Source organism: Hyaena hyaena, unplaced genomic scaffold (assembly GCF_003009895.1).
Source record: "Hyaena hyaena isolate Hyena2069 unplaced genomic scaffold, ASM300989v1 scaffold_186, whole genome shotgun sequence".
NCBI classification, from domain to species: domain Eukaryota; kingdom Metazoa; phylum Chordata; class Mammalia; order Carnivora; family Hyaenidae; genus Hyaena; species Hyaena hyaena.
Genome location: NW_024080818.1, coordinates 721,608 through 742,651, shown reverse-complemented (window position 1 = coordinate 742,651; position 21,044 = coordinate 721,608). Strand labels below are relative to the sequence as shown.

The window sequence follows — 21,044 nt, the reverse complement described above, 5'->3', positions numbered from 1 at the left end:
TCAGGGTTGGGACTAAGGGAGCAGATCACCATGGCTCAAATCTAGGACTCTGGACATTGGCTCTGGCCAACCCTCTTCATTCTGATTCTGTAAAGCAGGAGAAATCTTCTTCTTCCACAAGCACTAGTACTTGAAAGAACATCTCCAAGGGAGAGACCTGCGACACCAATGGCAGTCCCTGGTTCAGGGAAGTGAATTTGGACCCAATTTCTAATACAGACCTGTGTCATGACCTTGGACCAATGGCCGTTTCTTCGTGTGGAAGTAGTGATAGCTCCACACCCAACGTAGTGGTGAAGTTGCATGCACCTGCACATAGGAGGCACCCACTAAATAAACCTTATTTAGCTGGGAAAATAAAGCAAAATATTCATTTTTGGAAAATATTTATTAAAAAACTAAAGTGAATGTGGCAAAAAACAACAACAACAACCCAACACATACCTTTAAATAGCAAGCATATGACACTGGTTATAAAGCTTCTCCAACTCTACTGATTTACTCTTTCCCACCAGCTACAGTCCAGGATGGCCTCCGAGGGAAGCCACGTGTAAACAGGTCATCTTGTACTAGTGATGAGCAAAACCTAATGATGTGAGAACTACCAATGGCCATACCATTCGCTTTCCTAGGCAATCCACCCCAAACAAGAGAGCGGCCAAATCTCAGGAGTGTGTTCATGGGGCTCTGCGGTTCTGGCTCTCAGTTGGGAGCGGCAGGTTGGGGGTGGGGAGGGATGAAAGAGTAGAAAGACAAACAGTATCAGTAGAGGGCAGTCGTAAAGCACCTTTAAAATCTGGACCCTTTCCACAATTTAACTCAGTAATTCTCAAACTTTCTTGTCGAACAGAATCACCTGACAAGATGGTTATAAGTGCACAGGCTCTGCAAATCTGCATGTTTAAGACGAGTACTACAGGTGATTCTATGCCTGTCGGTTAGCCATTAGCCATCGGTTTGAGAAACACTGTTTAAAATGCATTAAAACAATTCCTACTCCCTAAAAACAAGAGAAAAGTTAAGGTTAAGGAATCTATGGACAGTCACTGTGCTTTAGTCAACTTGGAGAGACCAATATACAGAGTCAGGCGGGAAGGAGCCTCCAATTCCTAACGTACTGGTCTATAGGAGCCCTGAGCAACCTGTCAAGTGCTGTTCAGGAAGTAAATAGAATTTCGTAATAATAAAGTTGATTTCAGATCACAGAACAGACTCCAAATGACTAATAGGCCAACCCCATTCATTCCCATGTAGTGAACTTTGCTGGGCCAATGCCAGATGGGAAGCTGCTGTTCCAACAGAACACGGGGGGGTAACTGTGGGTCTTGGCTTGTAAAGACACAGTGAATAAAACATCTATAAAAACCTTTATTAACCACAGAGCACTGTGCCCGGATAACCTTGGTGCCTCACGGACAACACGTAGAAATGGTCACGTTGATTCCAAGGTTGCCGTTATCTGCAAACAGATGCGCTATGGCTGTGTCAAAAACAAGGCAGTCACTGTTCATGATGGCCGCGGCCACCCCGTCGTGGATGGACCGGGGCGTGGCCTCCCAGGTCAGTCTCCGCCGGTTCCCGTTCAACTCCAGTCTGTAGGCAAAGTTCTCGGCCTGCTTGCGGGTGCCGATGAGCAGCACGATGGCGAAGAACTGCTGGTGGCCCTCGTATTTCTCTTGTTTCTCCAGCACCAGCATGAAGTGGTGGCCAAAGCACGACTGCATCATCACCCAGTCGACAGCCCCCGGCAGGTTAATGTCTGTGGCTAGAAAGACGATGTCTTCTCCCTGGAGGGTGGTAATGCTTTTGTGGGCGTGCATGAGATGGGACATCACGGCCTCCAAGGACCCCTGCCACTTGCAGGAAGCACCGGGACAGGGGCAGGAGTAGGGACGGTATTCACAGATGTCTTCGTGCTCTGGCTTCTCCGTGTGGTGCAGCGTCAGGGAGCAGCCCGTGGTGGCGTACTGCAGGGACAGAAAGAGCAACGCGGTGAGGCATCGCGCCTTCTCAGAACTCCTACTGGTGCAAACCTCTAAGACGATTCCCCCGCTTAGGTTTCTGGGGCTTCAACTGTATTCTTCTTTCAACGACTTTTGCCTGAGAGGAGTTCGTCCTTAAGACCACAGGCCTCAGTTCGGATTCACCTGAGGTGGGAACGTCCTCCCCCAGGAAGGGACTGTGGGCCGGCCCCCGTTCCAACACTGTTGAACACGTGAGCACCGACGCCCTCCTTACTATTAACATTTCAAACAGAATTGTTGAGCCAGCCCCAGAAACCCTGGCCTTGCCCATATTTTCTGTGAAACTTACAGAATTTTTTAAAACTTAAAATTGCTCAGGTGTATGGCTGGGCAAGGGATAGGTTACCTCCAGGCTAGTTTTCACCTGGAGACAATTGTGAGAACAGCTGAATTCCTCGTGGTTGTCCCTTGCCCTGTCTTCCTAGCTCGGGCTGGTGACTGAGGGCCTGCAGTGCCCTGCTCTTGTGTGCTGGAGGGAGTGGCCAGGCCCCAAAGGGGCTGAAGCCCCCCCCCCATTGCCAGAAATGTGACCTCAATTTCTTCACCTTTTACCCCCAATGCCAGCCCCAAAGGGGCTTCACAAACACGTTTTTGGTGACAGGAAATCACATCCAAGAGCTACTGAACGAACTCGGGAGGTTAAAATGAGGAGGGCCCAGACCACTTCCTCACGCCTAGTGCACGTCTTCAGGACCAGCTATGTCAGGCCCTCCTGACAGGCCAGGAGCAAGGGGAACTACAGTGGGTCCCAGGGTAGGCACTCGTCCCAGGCGAGCTTTCTGGCAGTCGGTCTGTCCCTCAAATGCTGCCTTCATAGGGTAGGAACGAAGCCTTTTTCTCCCTTGTACTTGGGATGACATTCCTGATGAATGAATTAGACCTATCTTGGGAAAAGACCACATGGCAAAGAATCAGACTTCTCCCCACCCTCACAAGAATGACAGTGTTAACTCCTCGATACCATATGGGACACCAGCCCAGAAGTAGACACCTCCCCAGAGAGCTGTGCTGTTGTCTTGGGAAGAATAAGGAAACCTCAATCACCTTCCTGGGTGAAACTAGAAGTCCCCCTCAAGCACACAGTGGTAGGTACATGGGCTGCATTACCTCCCTTGGATTCCCCACCCGCTACTGGGACACAGCCAAAGTGGGCAGGGCCAGGCCATGTGTCTAAGCCGCTGTGCCCATTTGCTAACAAAACAAAGCCCCAGATCTGTTTTTGATTCTACACTGCCCAGGGGATAATCCCCTTATAAACTTTAAGTCGGTCAAATCCTAATCCTCGCAGATGAATTTATCGCTAGTGACAAGCAGGCACAGGGCACCTTCTCCACCCAGGACCTTAAAGCTGGAGTCACTGAGAAAAGGGAGAGGAGGCATCTCTATCAGTAGGGAGAGGAGTCTCTCCTCATGAGGAAGAAGAGCATGGCTTAAAGACAGAAGTGCAGCTGGTTTCTCTCCCCATACCTCAAGTGGATTATAATAACCTTCAAGAGGGGCACCTGGGTGGCTCAGTCGGTTGAGTGTCCTACTTCGGCTCAGGTCATGATCTCGCAGTATGTGGGTTTGAGCCCCGCATTGGGCTCTGTGCTGACAGCTCAGAGCCCGGAGCCTGTTTCAGATTCTGTGTCTCCCTCCCTCTCTCTCTGACCCTCCCCTGCTCTCTCGCTCTCTCTCTAAAAAATAAATAAAAACATTAAAAAAATAAAAAAAAAATTTTTTAAATAACCTTCAAAGAAACAGGCAGAAATATTTCCATTGTTTACTTTGCCCATAGGGAATGCTTACTCATCTTTTTAAACCATGGCCTAATTTTAAGAGCAGGGGTATAAAAAACTTTATAATCAGAAGGAGAAACAAATGTATTTATGCCTATGTATTTCTAGTTTGTGTTCCTAACAGTGTAAGGTCCCTAAAAAAACCCAAATCCCTACTTAACCGTGTTTTAAATCAAGGGTGTGGTTAGGAACACAGAGCACAAAGCCTTCTGATGTTCCTCTGTTGAGTGATGGGTGAGGCATTTCTGCCCTGCTTCAAACCCACAATACAAATAGCAAGGATCGGCCCAGAGCCTGGCAGAGTCTCTGGCTGAAGCAAGCCCCTGATCCTTGGATCTGAAGAAGCTTCGGAATGGGCCGTTCATCACAGCTGCCCAGGAATCATGCCAGGAATGAGATGAACTTTGGCAAAGAGTGTACAGAAGAATACCACCTGTACCTCTTACCGTCTAGCACTCATTTTAGAGCTTTTTCTTGGGCAGCTCAGGTAGGAATATTTACATTCTGTATTACCTGGTTTGCGTTACAAAGCACCCACTCTTCCTTCAGCCCAAATACAGAGACCAGGGAACCGCCCCAAACTACACAAATAGGAAAGGCACTGCTTAGCATTTGTGTGGACAACAACCTTACAAAAAAAGATCTTGCTACAGCCTCTATTAACTTAAATAAGTATATTTTTAAAGTGTTAGGTGCTTACTCTGCTTTTTCTAAACAAGCTGAACTTTAAAGGCAATCTATTCCTTCTCTTTTCCATCATGCGCGAGGGCGTGTCTTCATGACCACTGCTGTGCCACTTTTATGATGACTGGATAAGAGATGATCTCTAAAAAGAAAAGATCTAAACTTTAAACACGCGTGCACTCACATGCACACTTATGCATGCACTCTTGTGCTCCACTGCATACTTGTTTCGGCATTGTTCTGGAATAGGGGCTTGCATCCGGGGATCAGAGGGAGGGTTTCGGGTCTGAATTTCCTGACACTGTAGGGCTGTCTAGGCGCCTCTGAGCGGCAAACCCAAACTGTACCCACCCCTCGCTTGTGTCTTCCTGACGAGCTCAGTCTTGGGGCACACGGGGGGAATCGCCTGCAGAGCCTGCCCTCCGGGGGATTTCTGTTGAGAGGCGCCACGCAACAGCAAGTAACTCAGGAAAACCGGAACTAGAGACAACTATGCAAACAAAGATCAGGGGAGTGACGGGTGATTTCAAAGTGGGGATGGACTGAGGAGGAGGAGATCAGGAAAGCTTCACTGTAGGCAAAGTGGGCTGTGGAGGGAGCAGCTCCACCTGGTTCTAGCCCTGGGGGAGCAGAGCAAACAGTGGGGATAAAACCTAAATGGGAAGGCAGGTCCAGATTCCCTCGGGGACTTTATTGACAATTTAGTTTGTTTTCTGGATTCCTCTACAGTAGCACTACAGGTTTCCCCCACTATTTGAAAGTACAGTGTTCCTACCAAACCCTTCATAAGACAAAATGGCAAAAAGCAAAGAAGCAATTACCATTAACTTATAAGGAAAACTTTCCCAGCATTCCTAGTACCAAAAAATAGCCTCCCTCGGGCTTTTCTGATACGTTGGGATGCATCCTGCTAACAGATGCACAAGATCAGCTGAGACAAAGCATAGATGCTCATAGATACAGCTCAAAGCTATGGAGTCTTAATGCTGAGATGCTTAGTGTAGGTCTCAAGGAAGGAGCTTGCTTGGTGAGGCCACTCCTGCTGCTCAGGATGCTGAACGCTCTTTTCCTTTGCCACCTTCTTTCGTAAAAGTGAAAATCCTCTTTGGATTTCTTTTGGTTAGCAAAAACAGATCTTTGGTAAAAGTGAAGTGATGTCAAGTGAACTTTCAAAACGTGGGGGTCACCTGTACCGACATTTTGGACCAGATAATCCTTTGTGGTGGGGGCTGTGCTGTACACTATAGAATGTTTAGCAGCATCCCTGGCCTCTACCCACTAGATGCCAGTAGCAATCCTCCCCCATCGTAACAATCTGAAAGTTCACAGGCATGGCCAAACGTCTGGGGAAGGGCAAAATGGCCTGGGGTTGATTCTGATGAATGACAAAGCCTAGCTGGGCAGCCACAGTGACAGCTGTGAGAAAGGGCCCACACAGTAAGCAGGTCAGGCTGGTCACTCCCCACCCAGCAGGCACTACCTGGGACAGCTCGGGCACGCCAGCCACCAGTGGAGACACACGAGGAGAACCTGGTGGTTTGCAGATCATGGAGGGTGGCTAGGGTGCTAGTTCTACCCGTTTTACAGACTGACTGACTCATCACGGCCATATGGCCATTTCTCACCACACTTGGGACAGAGCCCTGCATTCCCGTGAGCCTCCTTGAGTGCTCTTTCACGGTATGGGATAGTTTAGGAGTCAAAGAATCAATATTCTGAGGGGCGCCTGGGTGGCTCAGTCGGTTAAGTGCCTGACTTCGGCTCAGGTCATGAACTTGTGGTTTGTGGGCTAGAGCCCCGCGTCGGTCTCTGTGCTGACAGCTCAGAGCCTGGTGCCTGTTTCAGATTCTGTGACTCCCTCTCTCTCTGCTCCTCCCCCACTCATGCTCTGTCTCTGTCTCTCAAAAATGAATAAATTTTAAAAAGAATATTAAAAGAATGTTCTAAGTAAAAGAAACAAAGAATTTACATCTGCCTTAACCTCCAGCCCTCCCTCTGCCCCACAAAACCTAGGGTCAGCAGACAGACTGCTTCTAGAAGCAGGCAGTTTCTAATATTAACTTCTTCCTTGGATTGCAAGGAGAAAAACAGCCCTTCATGAAAGCGTTTCTCTCTAAGGAATGAGGAGCAGCAGGTCACAAATAAGTAACTGGTAATTAGGCCCTCCCATCTTCTCTGGTACCTGGCAAGAAAGTCCTGAGGTTTCACTTTTCACACCCTGGCTAGGGCCTGCCCCGCCAAACAGTAATGATTCAGAGGATGCCTGCTTTCCTTGAGATGCCCGGTCCTTGTCACACACTCCTGTCCCCGAGACAGAGCGCCAGGGTTGCCTGTGTGTCGTGGGGACACGTCCACAGCTAGACATGAGATTTCTGCACAGGGCCACAGCTGCTCACTGCCCCCCTGGGGGTGGGATGAGGTGGGAATTCCCTTTAATCAAACCTCTTTTGGGAGAGAGGGCACAGCGAGACATACACACACACACACACACACACACACACACACACGGGAGCCCCAAGCTACACACACACACACACACACACACACGGGGGCCCCAAGCTACACACACACACACACACACACACACACACACGAGCCCCAAGCTAAAGACAGATGCAGGGAGAGGGGAAGATGACCCAGCAGAAGGAGAAACAAATGTGGAAACAACATTTCTGACTTCTCTTTAGAAATTTTTCAGGTTGCAGAGGCTCAAAAGTCTTGTGCAAACATGTTCTGCCATGAAAGGCGATGTGTGACCCAGTGCCTCCTTATTAAGTCTTTGCAGAAAGCAGGAAATAGTGCCAATTCTTTGCCTGGGCATGGGGTTTGAAGGCTGTATTTAAGTTGGAATTTAGGTAGGGTTTTTCCTTTTCTGGCACAGAAACCTGTTTACACACAAATCTGATGAGTTACATCAGAAAACAAACACTAGAGGCCTGTTATTTACCTAATAAACACAGTCACATTGTATTTGTGTATGGAATGAGCTCATAAACAGAAAAACCCTGCTTAGCCAGGGTGCTAGTGAAGGTCATGGATCCTGTGATTGGTTTAGAACAAGTTACTTAATCGATTTCATTAAATGTGAGTCCCTGCAACTCAAGAACAATTTCCTGAGCTCCAGCAATCAACAGTTACTAGAATGGAGGCACCCTGAGCTCCGGCAGAAGCATGTCCCTGCTCAGGGACCCTGGGGTGACTGCCCCACCTCCGCCCACTCACACCTCCTAGGAAACTGAAATTTATTAGCAAAGCATCTGCCTGGCACCTCAAAGGAGACACTCGGGAAAAACAAAGCACGATCGATATTTTGTTGTTGATTCTCATAAACATTTGAATGAAATCCATGACCTCGTCTTAGGGTGACAGAAGCAAAATGCGCTTTTCCGTCCATCTAATAAACTGTAATGATCACAAAATGCACACAGACGGCTAAATGCGATGTAGGACAACAGACCGGGAAAACAGCTCTGCCACAAAGGGCATTACTGGGGCAGTAACTGAAACTTGAATATGGACCGTGGATTAGATAATAGTATCTACTGCATGTCATGTTTCCTGATTTTGATAACTGGACCATCATTATATAAGAAGATGTCCTTGTTTTTAGGAGAAATGGTACAGTATGCGGGGTAAAGGGGCAAGATGCCTGAAATTTATATTCAAATGGCTAAAAAACTGTACGTCTGTGTGAATGAAGAGTGTACAAAATGAAAAAGCAAACTGCAAAAAAGGAAACAGTTGGTGAACTCGGATAAAGGGTATATGGGAATATTTTTGTACTATTATTATTACAACTGTTGTGGAAATTTGAAATCACATAAAAATAAAAACGTGTTAAAGAATTCAGAGACTGAGTTAGCATACTTATCCTTTATAGGGCAGATATTCTTTCTGCAGAATTGGTTGAATTAAGTTTTATCATCTAGGATTGTTTTTTGTTTTTTTAAAGAAAATACACTTTTAACTGCTTACCTATGGATAAAAGCAACTAAGTTACTTAATTTTCCTTTTTTCTTTACTAGAAGATCTTGGGAGTCATTTTAGTGAGCCAACAGATTTTTTTCAATGAAGACAATTGTTATAATAACCAGCACTTCTCTGACCTCTCTGCCCCTCATGGAAGACAAAGCTTTCTCCATTGCTCCTCTGATCTTTTAAAAGTTTGTGGCCCTGCGGGGCGCCTGGGTGGCTTAGTCGGTTAAGCATCCAACTTTCGCTTAGGTCATGATCTTGCGATTCGTGGGTTCGGGCCCCGCGTCAGGCTCTGAGCTGACTGCCAGCTCAGAGCCTGGAGCCTGTTTCAGTCTGTGACTCCCACTCTCTTTGACCCTCCCCTGCTCACGCTGTCTCTCTCTCTCTCTCTCCTAAAAATAAATAAAACATTAAAAAAAAAAAAAGTTTGTGCCCCTGGACTAGTCTCATTATCCTAACTAGCCACGGCAGTTTCATTATCCACCACACTTAGTGGTTCAAGGAAATTCCTTCACTTGATTCCAGACATGTCAGAAAGAGGCTCCAAGATGAAGCGACCCATGCCCCCTTTTTCTTATACAGGGAAAGCCCCTTTACTGCTGGAGAGGTCAACCCACAAATGGAACCAGGGTTATACGAGTTCAGGTGGAAGGGTGATCTCCTGGTGGTGTAACTTATTATGTATGCTTAGCAGATATTAGGGGACTGTTTTTTAACCTCAACATTCTTAAGACTTGTTTGAATGAAAGGGGCGCCTGGGTGGCTCAGTCGATTAGGCTCCCAACTTTGGCTCAGGTCGTGATCTCACGGTTTGTGGGTTTGAGCCTTATGTCAGGCTCTGTGCTGACAACTCAGAGCCTGGAGCCTGCTTGGGATTCTGTGTCTCCCTTTCTCTCTGCCCCTCCCCCACTCATGCTCTGTTTCAAAAATTAACCTTTAAAAAAGAATTTAAAAAAAAAAAGGCTTGTTCGAATGGCAGTTGTAGTTAAAACCTCATATAGAACCAAAGCATAGTGAAACTTCTATTTTAACTAGCAGCTAAACTTCTATTTTACCACTTTTTAAAAAAATGTTTATTTATTTTGAGAGAGAGAGAGAGAATGCAAGTGGAGTGGGAGCACAGAGAGCAAGGGAGAGGGAGAATCCCAAGCAGGCTCCAGGCTTTGAGCTGTCAGCACAGAGCCCGATGCAGGGCTCAAAACCACAACCACTAGATCATGACCTGAGCCGAAGTCGACGCTCAACCAACTGAGCCACCCAGGTGCCCTAATTTTACCAGTTTCTAAAAGGACTTCTAGTAAGTCAAACTAGCTCCTTCGTGTCTAAATGTCTGTTACTCTGCCCTCAAAATATCAGTGGATGATTACAGGTTATTTCCCAGTTAATTTATGGGTCTATTTATTTTGCTCATTGATTTACTGATTTATTGCCTGCTTCCTGCCCACCTTATATTTGTTGGTAAATGAATAAACATTAGGTTTATCTGCAGAAAATTATTGTTCTCCACGTTAATTTTACTTTAATTAAAAGTCTTACTATGGAACTTAAGAATTTAAAAAAAATTCAATAGACCTTGAGATCATGGAAGGAAAAATGTCTTTTTTAGACTTCAGTCACTATGGGTTTGTTATTTTTGATAAAGGCATTTCACCTATTTTATTTACATAAACTATTTGGGGTGGGAGGTTTGAAGCTTTTCTGAAACCATACATAGATGGGAAAACGATACGGTTGTCATTTGGGTGGCTCTATATCCCTCTTGTTTAAAATGTGTTTATTGGGGTGCCTGGGTGGCTCAGTCGGTTAAGCGTCCAACTTTGGCTCAGGTCACGATCTCACGGTCATGAGTTCAAGGCCTTCGTTGGGCTCTGTACAGACAGCTCAGAGCCTGGAGCCGGTCTGGGATTCTGTGTCTCCCTCTCTCTCTGCCCCTCTCCCACTCACACGCCCTCTCTCTCTCAAAAATAAATAAACATTAAAAAAAAATTGAGCTTACAACCACCGGTTAGAGCTCAGTTACCTTGGATTCTGTGTGACACAAATTGAGCCTAACATGTCACCTCTGAGGGGATCTACAGAACTGTCAACAACTCACCCCTGGACTCTTACTAAGTTCGGACTTGGGCAACAGGGAGAAAGCAAACTCTCTTCTTGTGCCTTAGTTACGAGGTTCGAAGTCCATCCTCTAAGAACCTCAGTGGCTCTTAGCTTAACCCGGGTGGCAGATTCCTTACCTCCACTGTGAGGCAGTGCAAAGAAAGAATTCTCAGCCAGAGGTTCCGTAACGGTTTCACGGTTACGGACATGAGAGGACAGTAGCACTCAGCGCCAGCACTGTCAAGCGGTGGTGAGACTAAGGACATACCGACATCTCACTTCATTAGCTTTCTTCTGGAGAAGGCAATTCTAACTAAAATCCTGAGCTCAAAAATTCCCCCTCTGCCGGAGAGAACGCTGACAAAGCCCATGCTGCAGACAGCTCCTTCACTACGGGGGGGGGGGGGGGGGACTGGGCGGCAGTCCTGGGCGTAATGTGAGCACCGTCATCTGAGCACGTCCTGCTGCTGGGGAGGGGGGCGCTTCTGGCCTCACAAAGCCTCCCTGGGCTGGCAGGGGCTTATATTTTTAACCTTAGAAACTTTAAACAAAAGTTGACATTTGACCAAATATGCTTCTCATCCGACCGTGGCCACGTGCTGCAGGCCACGCAGCACTGCCCCGGAGAACCAGTTCTGCAAGGCGCCTTCGGAGTGTAGGTTCAGGCAAACAAAAGCACGTCAGAGCAGGAGCCAGGATTAAAGGCTTCGTGCCCCCCTACCGGTGCCTTGCCCACTCGTCTTCAGTGTGCCCTTACTCTTCTGTGTTGGGCTCCCACCTGCGTAATCTCATTAACGGCTCCGACACGCCTCAGACAGGGCTCCATCCTGCTGCAGTCTTTATTTCTCGACTAAAGCAATCGAATTCTCCAGAAGACTTCACTGGTCGGGTTGCCAGATCTCGCAACTAAAAATACAAGATGCACAGGATGTCTCAGGCGATGTTTGGGTTATACTTACACCCAAAAAAATTACCTGAAATTCCACCAAAAATTGTTTCTCTGAAATTCAGATTTAAGTGGGCATCTTGTATTTTCCCTGGCAGCCCTAATAAGGGGGCCCTCCGGGTGCCGCTGTCGCCCCTCCAAGAGCCATTATGTGAGTTTGGAAGGGGAGCGGGGATCGCTGTTCCTCAGCGGGGTGAAGCTGGTAGCTGGAAAGGCCGAGGCTGACACGGAAAGGAAAAGACACTGCGTGTGAGGTTACAAGGCCCATCCTGAGGTTTCTGTTCCCTGAACTTACAGACTGTAGGCCTCTGGGCAAATCTCTTAGAGAGGATACTAACCGTGTCCTATTTCCTTTAGGAAGTAATGAGGAGGATGACATGAGACAATGTAGGCCTGGCCTCCCTACATAACCCCATCAAGACCTTCCATCCCTTTCTTCCTCCAGGGCAGACGCCTGCTTAGCCTTCACTCTGCGGCTCTGCCCCACCACTGCCGAGAGGTCTCCAGACTCCTCTGCTCCTGCTGCTTGGGGAGGGCGCTGCTGGCACAGCTGTCTCCACCGGTAGACCCAGAGCTTCAGAGGCATGGGGTCAGGGGGAGGCAAGGGCTGGCTGGCAGACGGTCTGTAAGAGGGAGAGGCCGCAGGGGAGTCCCAGGCACCGGTGGATACGATGCAAAGTTAGCAGGTAATCTGGCCCCAGGTTCCATCCGGGAGAAAAAAGCAGGCAAGTAGTGTTAGAAAAGCCAAAAGGATAACAGCCCTTGTGGGTGATGCTGGAAAGAAATGGGCACTCAGTTGTGAAGGATTCCAAATGAGAAAGCTATCAAGAGCTTTTTGATTTCCACACATACCCTTTGGCCCTACCATCGAACTTCTGGGAGGCTACCACTAGGAAAGAATTACTTTCCTATGCACGCGGAGTGTTCTAGCAATACTTTAAAAAAGTAATCTTTTTTTAACAGTAAAAGACAGAATGACTTCAATGACCCACAAATGGGAGCTTGGCTAAATAACTCTGGTACTATTGTAATACTATGCAGCCATTAAACATGAACTTAGAAACTATTTACCAATGTTGAAAAGCAGTCATGCTGTGTTAGATGAAAACATGTGTTATGGCACTGTGTGTGGTTTCTCTATCTTACCTGCTTTTCTTTGAGTGAAAAACTCCACTGATGTAGACGTAAGTTTGTAAGGGCATATGCAAAAATAGTGTAGTAGTTATTCCTAGCTGGGAGGATTCCGAGAGATTTTAACTATATATATAATATTATACATATATATGTTTTAACTGTATTTTGAGAGAAAGTATGAGTGGGGGAGGGGCAGAGAAGGAGAGAGAGACTCTTAAGCAGACTCCACACCCAGGTCAGAGCCCAATGTGGGGCTCGAACTCACAACCTTGAGATCATGACCTGGGCTGAAATCAAAAGTAGGATTCTTCACCGACTTAGCCACCCAGGCACCCCTAATTTTATATTTTTATATGTTCTACATTTTAAAGTAATGATCATAACTTTTAAAAAACATATTTTATGGTATGTAAAATAAAATACACGTTAAAAAACATTGCCTAATCTAACCAGGCTTTGTCTTCTTAAACCATTACAGAAATGAAAAAAAAGTAAGCCTTGTCATTGGAAAAGCAAAGCCAGGGTCAAAGTAACTCAGCTGCATGAAAACCTACATGATGAGGAGGAGGGAAGAGAAGCCCAGTGGAGAATTTGTGGGAGAAAAGAGATTCTTTTTTTTTCTTTTTAAAGTTTATGCCTGGACCTGACCTCACACACTGGCCATTTGTTTTCTGCTAGCTTCTAACTGTGTCCATTTATTAGTGGTTCTTTGGTGCTGGGGCTGTGCTAGGCACTTTGCGTGAATTATCACCATGTTTGATCCTCACAACCACCCAATGTGCAAATGTGTACCTACTATGTGCCCCTTTCAAGGAGTGAAGACCTTTGAGAGTTTGAGTGAGAAATGCCCTGGTTCACAAAGTTTGTCTGCACAAGTCTGGCTCTTAACACATTTTATAAGGAGGTCTTACTATAGTCATAGGCATAAGGCATTTTTTATGAGCTTCAAAAAAGGGATCTAACACAGAACAGGAGAATCTAATCTCAGGTTAGGGACTTTACAGGACAGACCTGCTATACCTTTCGGTTCTCTGCCCTTCTGGTTGTACCAAAGGTCAACTTCAGGTCACAATGATTTACTCCTAGTTCTAGGAGCTGATGACCCATAAAAAATACCTGCCAACTATGTGTACAATTAGCATAAACTTTAGTGCTCCTACCCAGCATTCTACTACTTTTGTTCTTTTTAATTTTTTAATGTTTGTTTATTTTTGAGAGAGAGAGAGAGATAGAGAAGGATGGAGGGAGGGGAAGTGGCAGAGAGAGAGGGAGACACAGAATCCAAAGCAGGCTCCAGGCTCTGAGCTGTCAGCATAGAGCCTGACGTGGGGCTCCAACTCACAGACGATGAGATCATGACCTGAGCTGAAGTTGGATGCTTAACCGACTGGGCCACCCAGGCGCCCCTCTAGTGCTTCTGTTCTTAATTTTACACTCAACAACTCTGTCAATTTGGTTCTTGAAAATCTTGAGCCTCACCGGACTCTCGTGCTTCCCCGCACACGCTTTCAAGAGTAAACCTACCCAACTTAAGTCAGTAGTGAAGACCACTGGGAACATATCCAAAGTAAGTGGTCTTCGTCTTAGAGGAATATTCAAGGTGAAGAAAAGACCTCTGAAATGGTTTTGGCAAATTGTCTTATCCTCTCAGACTTCTGGGCAACTGATCATCCGTCACCCAGCAACCGTGCTGATCCCGCCCACCTTCCATTTGATATGGTGAAGCAAAAGGCTTAGCAATTCTAGGCTCATCTGGGAGCAACCCACCAGCTCCGTGCTATCTCCATTCTAGTTAACTGATGAACAGACAAACTCAGGGAAGTATGTGACTGGGCCAAGGTCATACAAAGCCAGGATAAGAACCCAGTTCTGTCTCTTGCCTAGTGCTTTTTCCTAGATTCTGAAATTTTAGGGCAAAAAAAAAAAATTATTGGTATAATGATTTAGTCCATATCTTCTCTTAAAAGACACTCAGGTCCAAAGACATAAACTGACCTGTTCCAATATCTAGTCACCGGGACAACAGGCCAGGCTTCCCAGGGGGCCAGAATAGAATATTCTCTTGGCAAAACATAGATGAAAATAAGCTATAAAATCACCTACAGTTGGGACCGCTCAGAATTGCCAAGTTCACGTTGAGTAGGAAAGGCAAACTTCCAGGCTTAGCAAATGTTTTCTAGAAGAGAACCGGACCAGCAGGTGGGTGCATCTGGCAGCTGGAATCTGGTCTGCAGAGATGGGTAGTTTGGCTTGCAAGTTCTGGACTTCGCTATGAATTTGGTGAATGATAAATAAAAATGAGATACTTCACATTTTAAAAAATCCAGAGTTTTAGCTTTTCTTGAAAAAAAAAAAAATCCAAAGGTCTGCCTAGGCTGCAGACTCTCCACACTCTCACCCCTGCCGATTGGCCAGAGCTGAGCAGAAAGGGTCTCTGCTGCTCCCCGATGTCTCCTGCACCCCAGGCCCACCTGTCAGATACCTCCCTGCCTCGCACCACCTGTCCCCGCTGCCTTTTTGGTTTGTCCACCTTGAGGAGCTTTTAACTTTCTATTTTAAGGAACAAAAGCAACACTGTCACAACCCAACTGCAGGGAAGACTTGTCTGACTAAGGTTTTCCAGTTGAGTGGTTACTGGGAGATGCGCGACTAGAAACTTTTAGAGAAAACAAAGAAAAAAAATGGAGAGAAAATGTATCATAGTGCAAGTGGGCTGGAGTGGGTTAGCATTCCCCACAGTTGGGAGTGAAATACTTGGCTGATAATTCTGATAAAATACACTGTTGAGTGGGGGTACAAATGTGTCAACCTTCACTTTTCCCCCTACACCCACGCTGCACTGAGAGATGGTGGGTTTGAGATAGGGGAACGGGATGTCACAACTCCTCAGACACAGAACAAGCCATAGAATGGACGAAAAACATCACAGGTGCAAGAGAGCCCTACTCTGATAGGGATCCTTTTCTTAAAAGGAGACCTGCGCTAATAATGCATGTGGTGCCCTCTATCCAAGCCTTTAGCCTTCAATTAAGTGGCCCCACACCTATGTAAGGAAGCTATTTGGCAACAAATCCATTTTTGAGCCAACCTAAGAATGAGCAGTTCAGAGTCATGATGAAATACCCCCAAATGTTATGTCTGTGGGCTATTTCCTCCTGACATCACATCCCACATGTCCTACTAAATTCCTGCCAGTGAACTTTATAGTGAACATGTATGTCGTCCCTTTGGGATGTTCCCATCAGAGGACCATCTGGTAAACTTATCTGATCAGATGGTTTGGTTTATTACTGGTGCCAACCTTACGTTACAGTTTGGAGCCTTGGAATAAAGGCTTCGATGCAAAATCCCTGTGTAGTACAAAGGATGTGTGCCTTTGGGATGCAGGTGCATGAACTGGCCTACTGATCTTGACAAGTCACCTAACCTCTACAGGCATTTGTGTCTTTACCTGAAAAGAAGAAAGACGAACTAATAAACGATGACCCTTGAAAGGTAGCTGAGACACAGGCACCCACGCAGTAACCATTCCACATAGCCTCCCTTCTTTTCATGGTATTCTAGAGGTTACAGGTCCTTAGAAGTCAAGCAGTTCAATCCCTTTATTTACATATGAAGAAATCAAGGGCCCTAAGAGGTGGTCTCTCAGGCAAACAATGGCAGCCCCAGGCTACACATGAGACTTGGGCTCTGGCACATCACGCAACACTGTTTTTCTCACATGAGCCAGCCCATAAGAGTGGTTCTGAGAGCAGGTAGGGACAGTGACAAGGCAGTCCCTCTGATTCCCGGGAGCAAGCACAAGCCAAGGGCTAGCTACACAGACGTATTTTGCTGAAGCCTGACATAACTCTCATCACTCCCTATCGTTCTCAATCCTCAACTGACCTGTCTGGTACTTGCTGTATAATATCCAAGTGTGGTGTATCTAAACTAACTGGCTGAGCTGCCCTGTCAATAGTTTGCGTTATGGGTCGAGGCATGAATTCTCCAGCTTTATAAATCTCTCACACAAAAGTGACCCCAAGATCACTTTCTAAACTTGGTGCCTGGTCTGTAGGGGAATGGTTGACCCTGTTTAGTTCCCGCTTGCAAAGTGATGGCTTTCCTTAATGCATTCAAATAGAATAGGGACTTGGAAAATCACTGACGTGTACAGAAACACTGAGTACCCCTGATTCCCAAGAGAAAGGTTCTTCAAGAAAGGCTTCACTAACATATTACATGTTAGGAAAAAAAACATGCTGCACTAGGAACCAGAATCCTAGATCCTGAAAGTGAAACTTCACACTTTATATAGCATAACTGTTTCCTTCCCTTCCTCCTGGCAGCAACACAATGCTCTTATGAGATTGCCTTTTAAAAATAAGTTATGGAGGGGTGCCTGGGTGGCTGAGTCAGTTAAGTGTCTGACTTCGGCTCAGGTCATGATCTCACGGTTCGTGCGTTTAAGCCCCCCGTCGGGCTCTGTGCTGACAGCTGGCTCAGAGCCTGGAGCCTGTTTCAGATTCGGTGTCTCTCTCTCTCTCTCTCTCTCTGACCCTCCCCAGCTCATGCTGTCTCTCTCTCAGAAATTAAAAAATAAAAAAAACACATTAAAAAACAGTGCAAAATACATGCAAATATAATCACAATAAAATAAACTATCAAAAAATAAAAATAAGTTATGGAATACTGACTGATACCAAATGTCCATTTGTGAACTGTAATTCACCTAGAGTCATTTCTCTAAAAAATTTTTTTAAATGTTTATTTTTGAGAGAGAGAGAGAGAGACAGAGCATGAGTGGGGAAGGGCAGAAAGGGGGAGACACGGAATCGGAAGCAGGCTCCAGGTGCTGAGCTGTCAGCACAGAGCCCTACGTGGGGCTCGAACCCACGAACCAACTGTGAGATCCTGACCTGAACCGAAGTGGCACACTTAATGGACTGAGCCACCCAGGGAGCCCTAAAGCCGTTTCTTCTAGAAGCTACTGAAGGTTTGGGTAAAAGTGAAGAGCTGAAAAGACGGCTCCTCAGAAATCCTGTGGGGCACCCCTGCAGTCCCCACAATATATCTCAAACATCAAAGAACCACTGTTATGTCACCTATCACCAAAATCTTCTCCTAACCACAAGGCTTCCACCTTCATGACCCTAAAAAAAAATTACAGAAACATCCATATTTTATGAGAAACGACTACTGGGCTGGGTGGATTAGTTAGCAGTAGGTGAGAGGTGGTTGAAAGCAGAGTAATTTATTAAGGTTAACCGAAAACCCATAGCCCAAACACAGATTCAAACCTTTATTTAAATATGCTATTTTAAACTTGATTTGTGGCAGGGCACAGACCAAATTAAAGCACTCATTTTACTGACTTGAGTCCCAAGCTTCAATTCTCTGGTGGATTATTTTTAATTTAAAAATAAGCTCTTGCCCTATAAAAATAAGCAGCACCAAGGAGAAATGCAAGACAGCTTAGATGGCCCAAGAGGAAGAACAGTTACTTAAAAAAAAAAAAAAAAAGAAAAAGAAAAAAAGAAAAACAACTCAAAACTATTAATGACATGATTTCCAAGTTTAGAAAATGACCTTTATGGTCCAGCTCTAGGTGATCATGAGGTACTACAGGCAGGCATATCTCAGAAACTGCTACTGAAGATGTTTAATTGGTAGATGTAAGGAAACCGATGCTGTATGTCCACACAACGAAAACGATGCCGGCATTTAAAAAACAGTGAGGTAGAGCCGGGTTTCAGACACAGAAAAATATGTATAATAATATGACTTTAAAACAGCAATTTGCATAAGTTATTTCTGGAGAATTTATGTCTGTGTGTGTTTATGAACCTTCTGGACACACAATGACATCCATGATTCTATATTCAGCTCTGAAAGTGTATTTAAACATGGCTACAAAAAGTCCATAAAGATCCACAATAAGCCTAACAATGGTGGGAATGGGGGTGAGAGGTCCTGGTCTTTCATTTGACTTTTCTTGTCTAAAGTGGTTTGCATTTTTTTTTTTTTTGCAAGAGCGTTCATAACTTTTTTAAACTAAGTAAAGTGATGGGCTTGGGAGAACTGGAACAGCTCCCAGGTGCTCTTCCTGATAAATTCCTGATCAACTATTGTTTTCATCCGACTTAGTACAAATACACAGCTCCTTAGTCCTTGGAAGGCTAGGAGAGGGAAAGGCGTGGTTTGCAGGGTTTTCTTGTTGCTGGAGGAAAACAGGCTGTAGGCGCCCTTTTTTTTTTTTTTTTTTTTTAAGCGACACTCCCGAGGGCTCCCACGTGTCAGGCGTGCGCAGAGGGCAGGCGCGGGCTGCAGGGGGAATCCAGTGCCGAGCCTTACAAGCGGAGCGCTGGTAAAGGGTGCGTTTAGCTCCCCCTACACCCCGCCAGTCAGCTTCCTGGTTCAAGTTTACTTGTCCAGCCCAACCCTACCGAACACACCAAGCACAGAGTCTACAGAGCGCGCAGGGACCTGCGGGGAGAGCCGTGCTGTGGTCTAAAAAACGATCGCGTGCCAATTATTCCGGGGTCAGCGCTCGGGCAACTGCCAGATCAGAGTTACTCCCAAAGTGGACAGGTGGGCATGGGGGAGGGTGGCCAAGCGTAAACGTTTCTTTTTTTTTTAAATGCGAGATGCCACCTGCCTCTCAGCTCATACGAGTGGGCTGGAGGACACAGGAGTTCTGGGAGGTCGCCAGATGGAGGTGCGCGGGTGGCACCTGGGCTTACCTTGCAGGGAAACAGGACTGCCGAGGCCACCTTCTCCATAGCCAGGTTCCTGATGCTGGGCGTCAGGGCGCCCCTGCACGTCGGGCAGCAGCTCAACTTCTGGCGGCATTGGTTACACACCAGGTGCCCGGCCTGGCACTGCAGGATGGGGGGCAGCACATAGTCAAAGCAGACCGGGCACTCGAAGAGCGAGGTCAGCTCGTGGTGCTGCGGGGACACCGGCCCAGCCCCGCCACCGCCGCCGGGGCCCGAGATCACCGCCGCCGCGGCGGGCACCGCGGACGAGCCGGGGCCCGCAGCCGAGATGGTGGCGGCGGCCGGGGGCGCAGCCGGGGACGGAGCGTGCTGAGGCTGCGGCGGCGGCTGCTTGCTGCAGGGTTTGTTAGCGCTGGGGCCGGTGGAGGACGGGCGGCTCATCGCGCTCCGAACCAACCATGGAACTGCGGGCGCCTGCCTGCCGCGGGGCCGCCGGGGTCAAGGCGGTGCGCGCCCCGCGGGCGGCAGGCTCCGAGGCAACGGCCACCGCGCCCAGCCCGGAACCGAGCAGCAGAAACGGCCGGCTCCCGCAGGCGAGGGACTGGACTGCGCCGACGATCTCCGCGGCCCCCGACGTTCCAAACAGTCCTCCGCGCCCCCAGACTCCTCCTCCCGGCGGCGTCGCGGGCCGCGAACCCGAGCGGTGCGCAGAACCCCGGCCCACCAGCTTCTGGAGCGGCAGCTGACGCAAGCCCCGGGGGCGCGCGCGGACGTGACGCCTGGACACGTGTGCGGCCGCTCAGGCGCGCGGGGACTGGCAGAGCCACCCTGCGCTGGGACGCTGGCTCCGCCCGAGTCCAGCTGGCAGCGCCGGGGGCCGCCTAGCGAGGGCCTCTCCTGCCCAGGCTGCGGGCCGGCCCGCGCCAGTGAGCATGCCCGGCTCGCCGCGGCCGCGCGGGGTCTGCCTTCCGGGTTAGGGAGGAGGCCGCCCTTTGGCGAGGCGTCGCCGAAGTCCTCTGGCCACACCCCGGGGAGCCACGCCGGCGCTTCACCCGCGGCAAACCAGAAGGACAGCTTCGAGCGGGCGGGGGCTAGGGTGGTGGGCGGGGCGGGATGCGCGCCCCTGGACAGGTCGGAAAAAACCGAGAGGTTTCTCTTTCCTCGGGTTGAGTCACCCGCGCGAGAAGGGAGGCGTGCGGCGCGGGCGGTCGGTCCGAGTCTGGAACGCTGGGTCTGGACGCTAAGCTTTGGGCGGGAGCAGAGAGGGCAGGGGGCTTGGGTGGGGTCTGCAGCGGGCGCAGGACCCAGTGCTGGGCTGTTAAGGGTGGGTTTGGACCACTCCTTAGTCCTGCTTCCCGGGGTGGGGAGGAGGTAAACTCTTTACTGATTGACCAGCGGACCTGGGGACGTTGAATTGAGAGTCACTGACTTGCACAGCAGGCCGGGGATAGGGATGGAGATCATGGGCAGCGTTGGCTAAAAGGAGGGTTCGAGATCACGGGGAGGGCCAGAAATGTGGGTTGGGTCTTGAGGCCTCGGGAAGACTAGGTGACCCTTCGGTACAACGCGGTGCATCCTCATCTTTGAAATCCCCCGGAAGTTCAAGGCAAGTTGTAGGCGCTGGCTCCACACCCCCAGAGGAAGCCCTAGAGAGGTGATGATACTCCAGAGTGAACCAACCACACGTTAGTTTAATGTACGCTGT

General features: G+C 47.9%; 1 protein-coding gene across 1 annotated transcript; it reads right to left on the bottom strand.

Annotated features, from left to right (window-relative positions):
• Nucleotides 1-1,348: 1,348 nt before the first annotated feature.
• SIAH2 (siah E3 ubiquitin protein ligase 2) lies at nt 1,349-20,096 on the bottom strand. The gene is made up of 2 exons (XM_039241022.1): nt 19,364-20,096; nt 1,349-1,967 (listed from the first exon to the last, which is right to left on the bottom strand). The coding sequence occupies exons 1-2, from the start codon at nt 19,778-19,780 to the stop codon at nt 1,410-1,412; spliced, it is 975 nt and encodes a 324-aa protein (XP_039096953.1). The 5' UTR covers nt 19,781-20,096; the 3' UTR covers nt 1,349-1,409.
• Between the last annotated feature and the right edge of the window lie 948 nt (nt 20,097-21,044).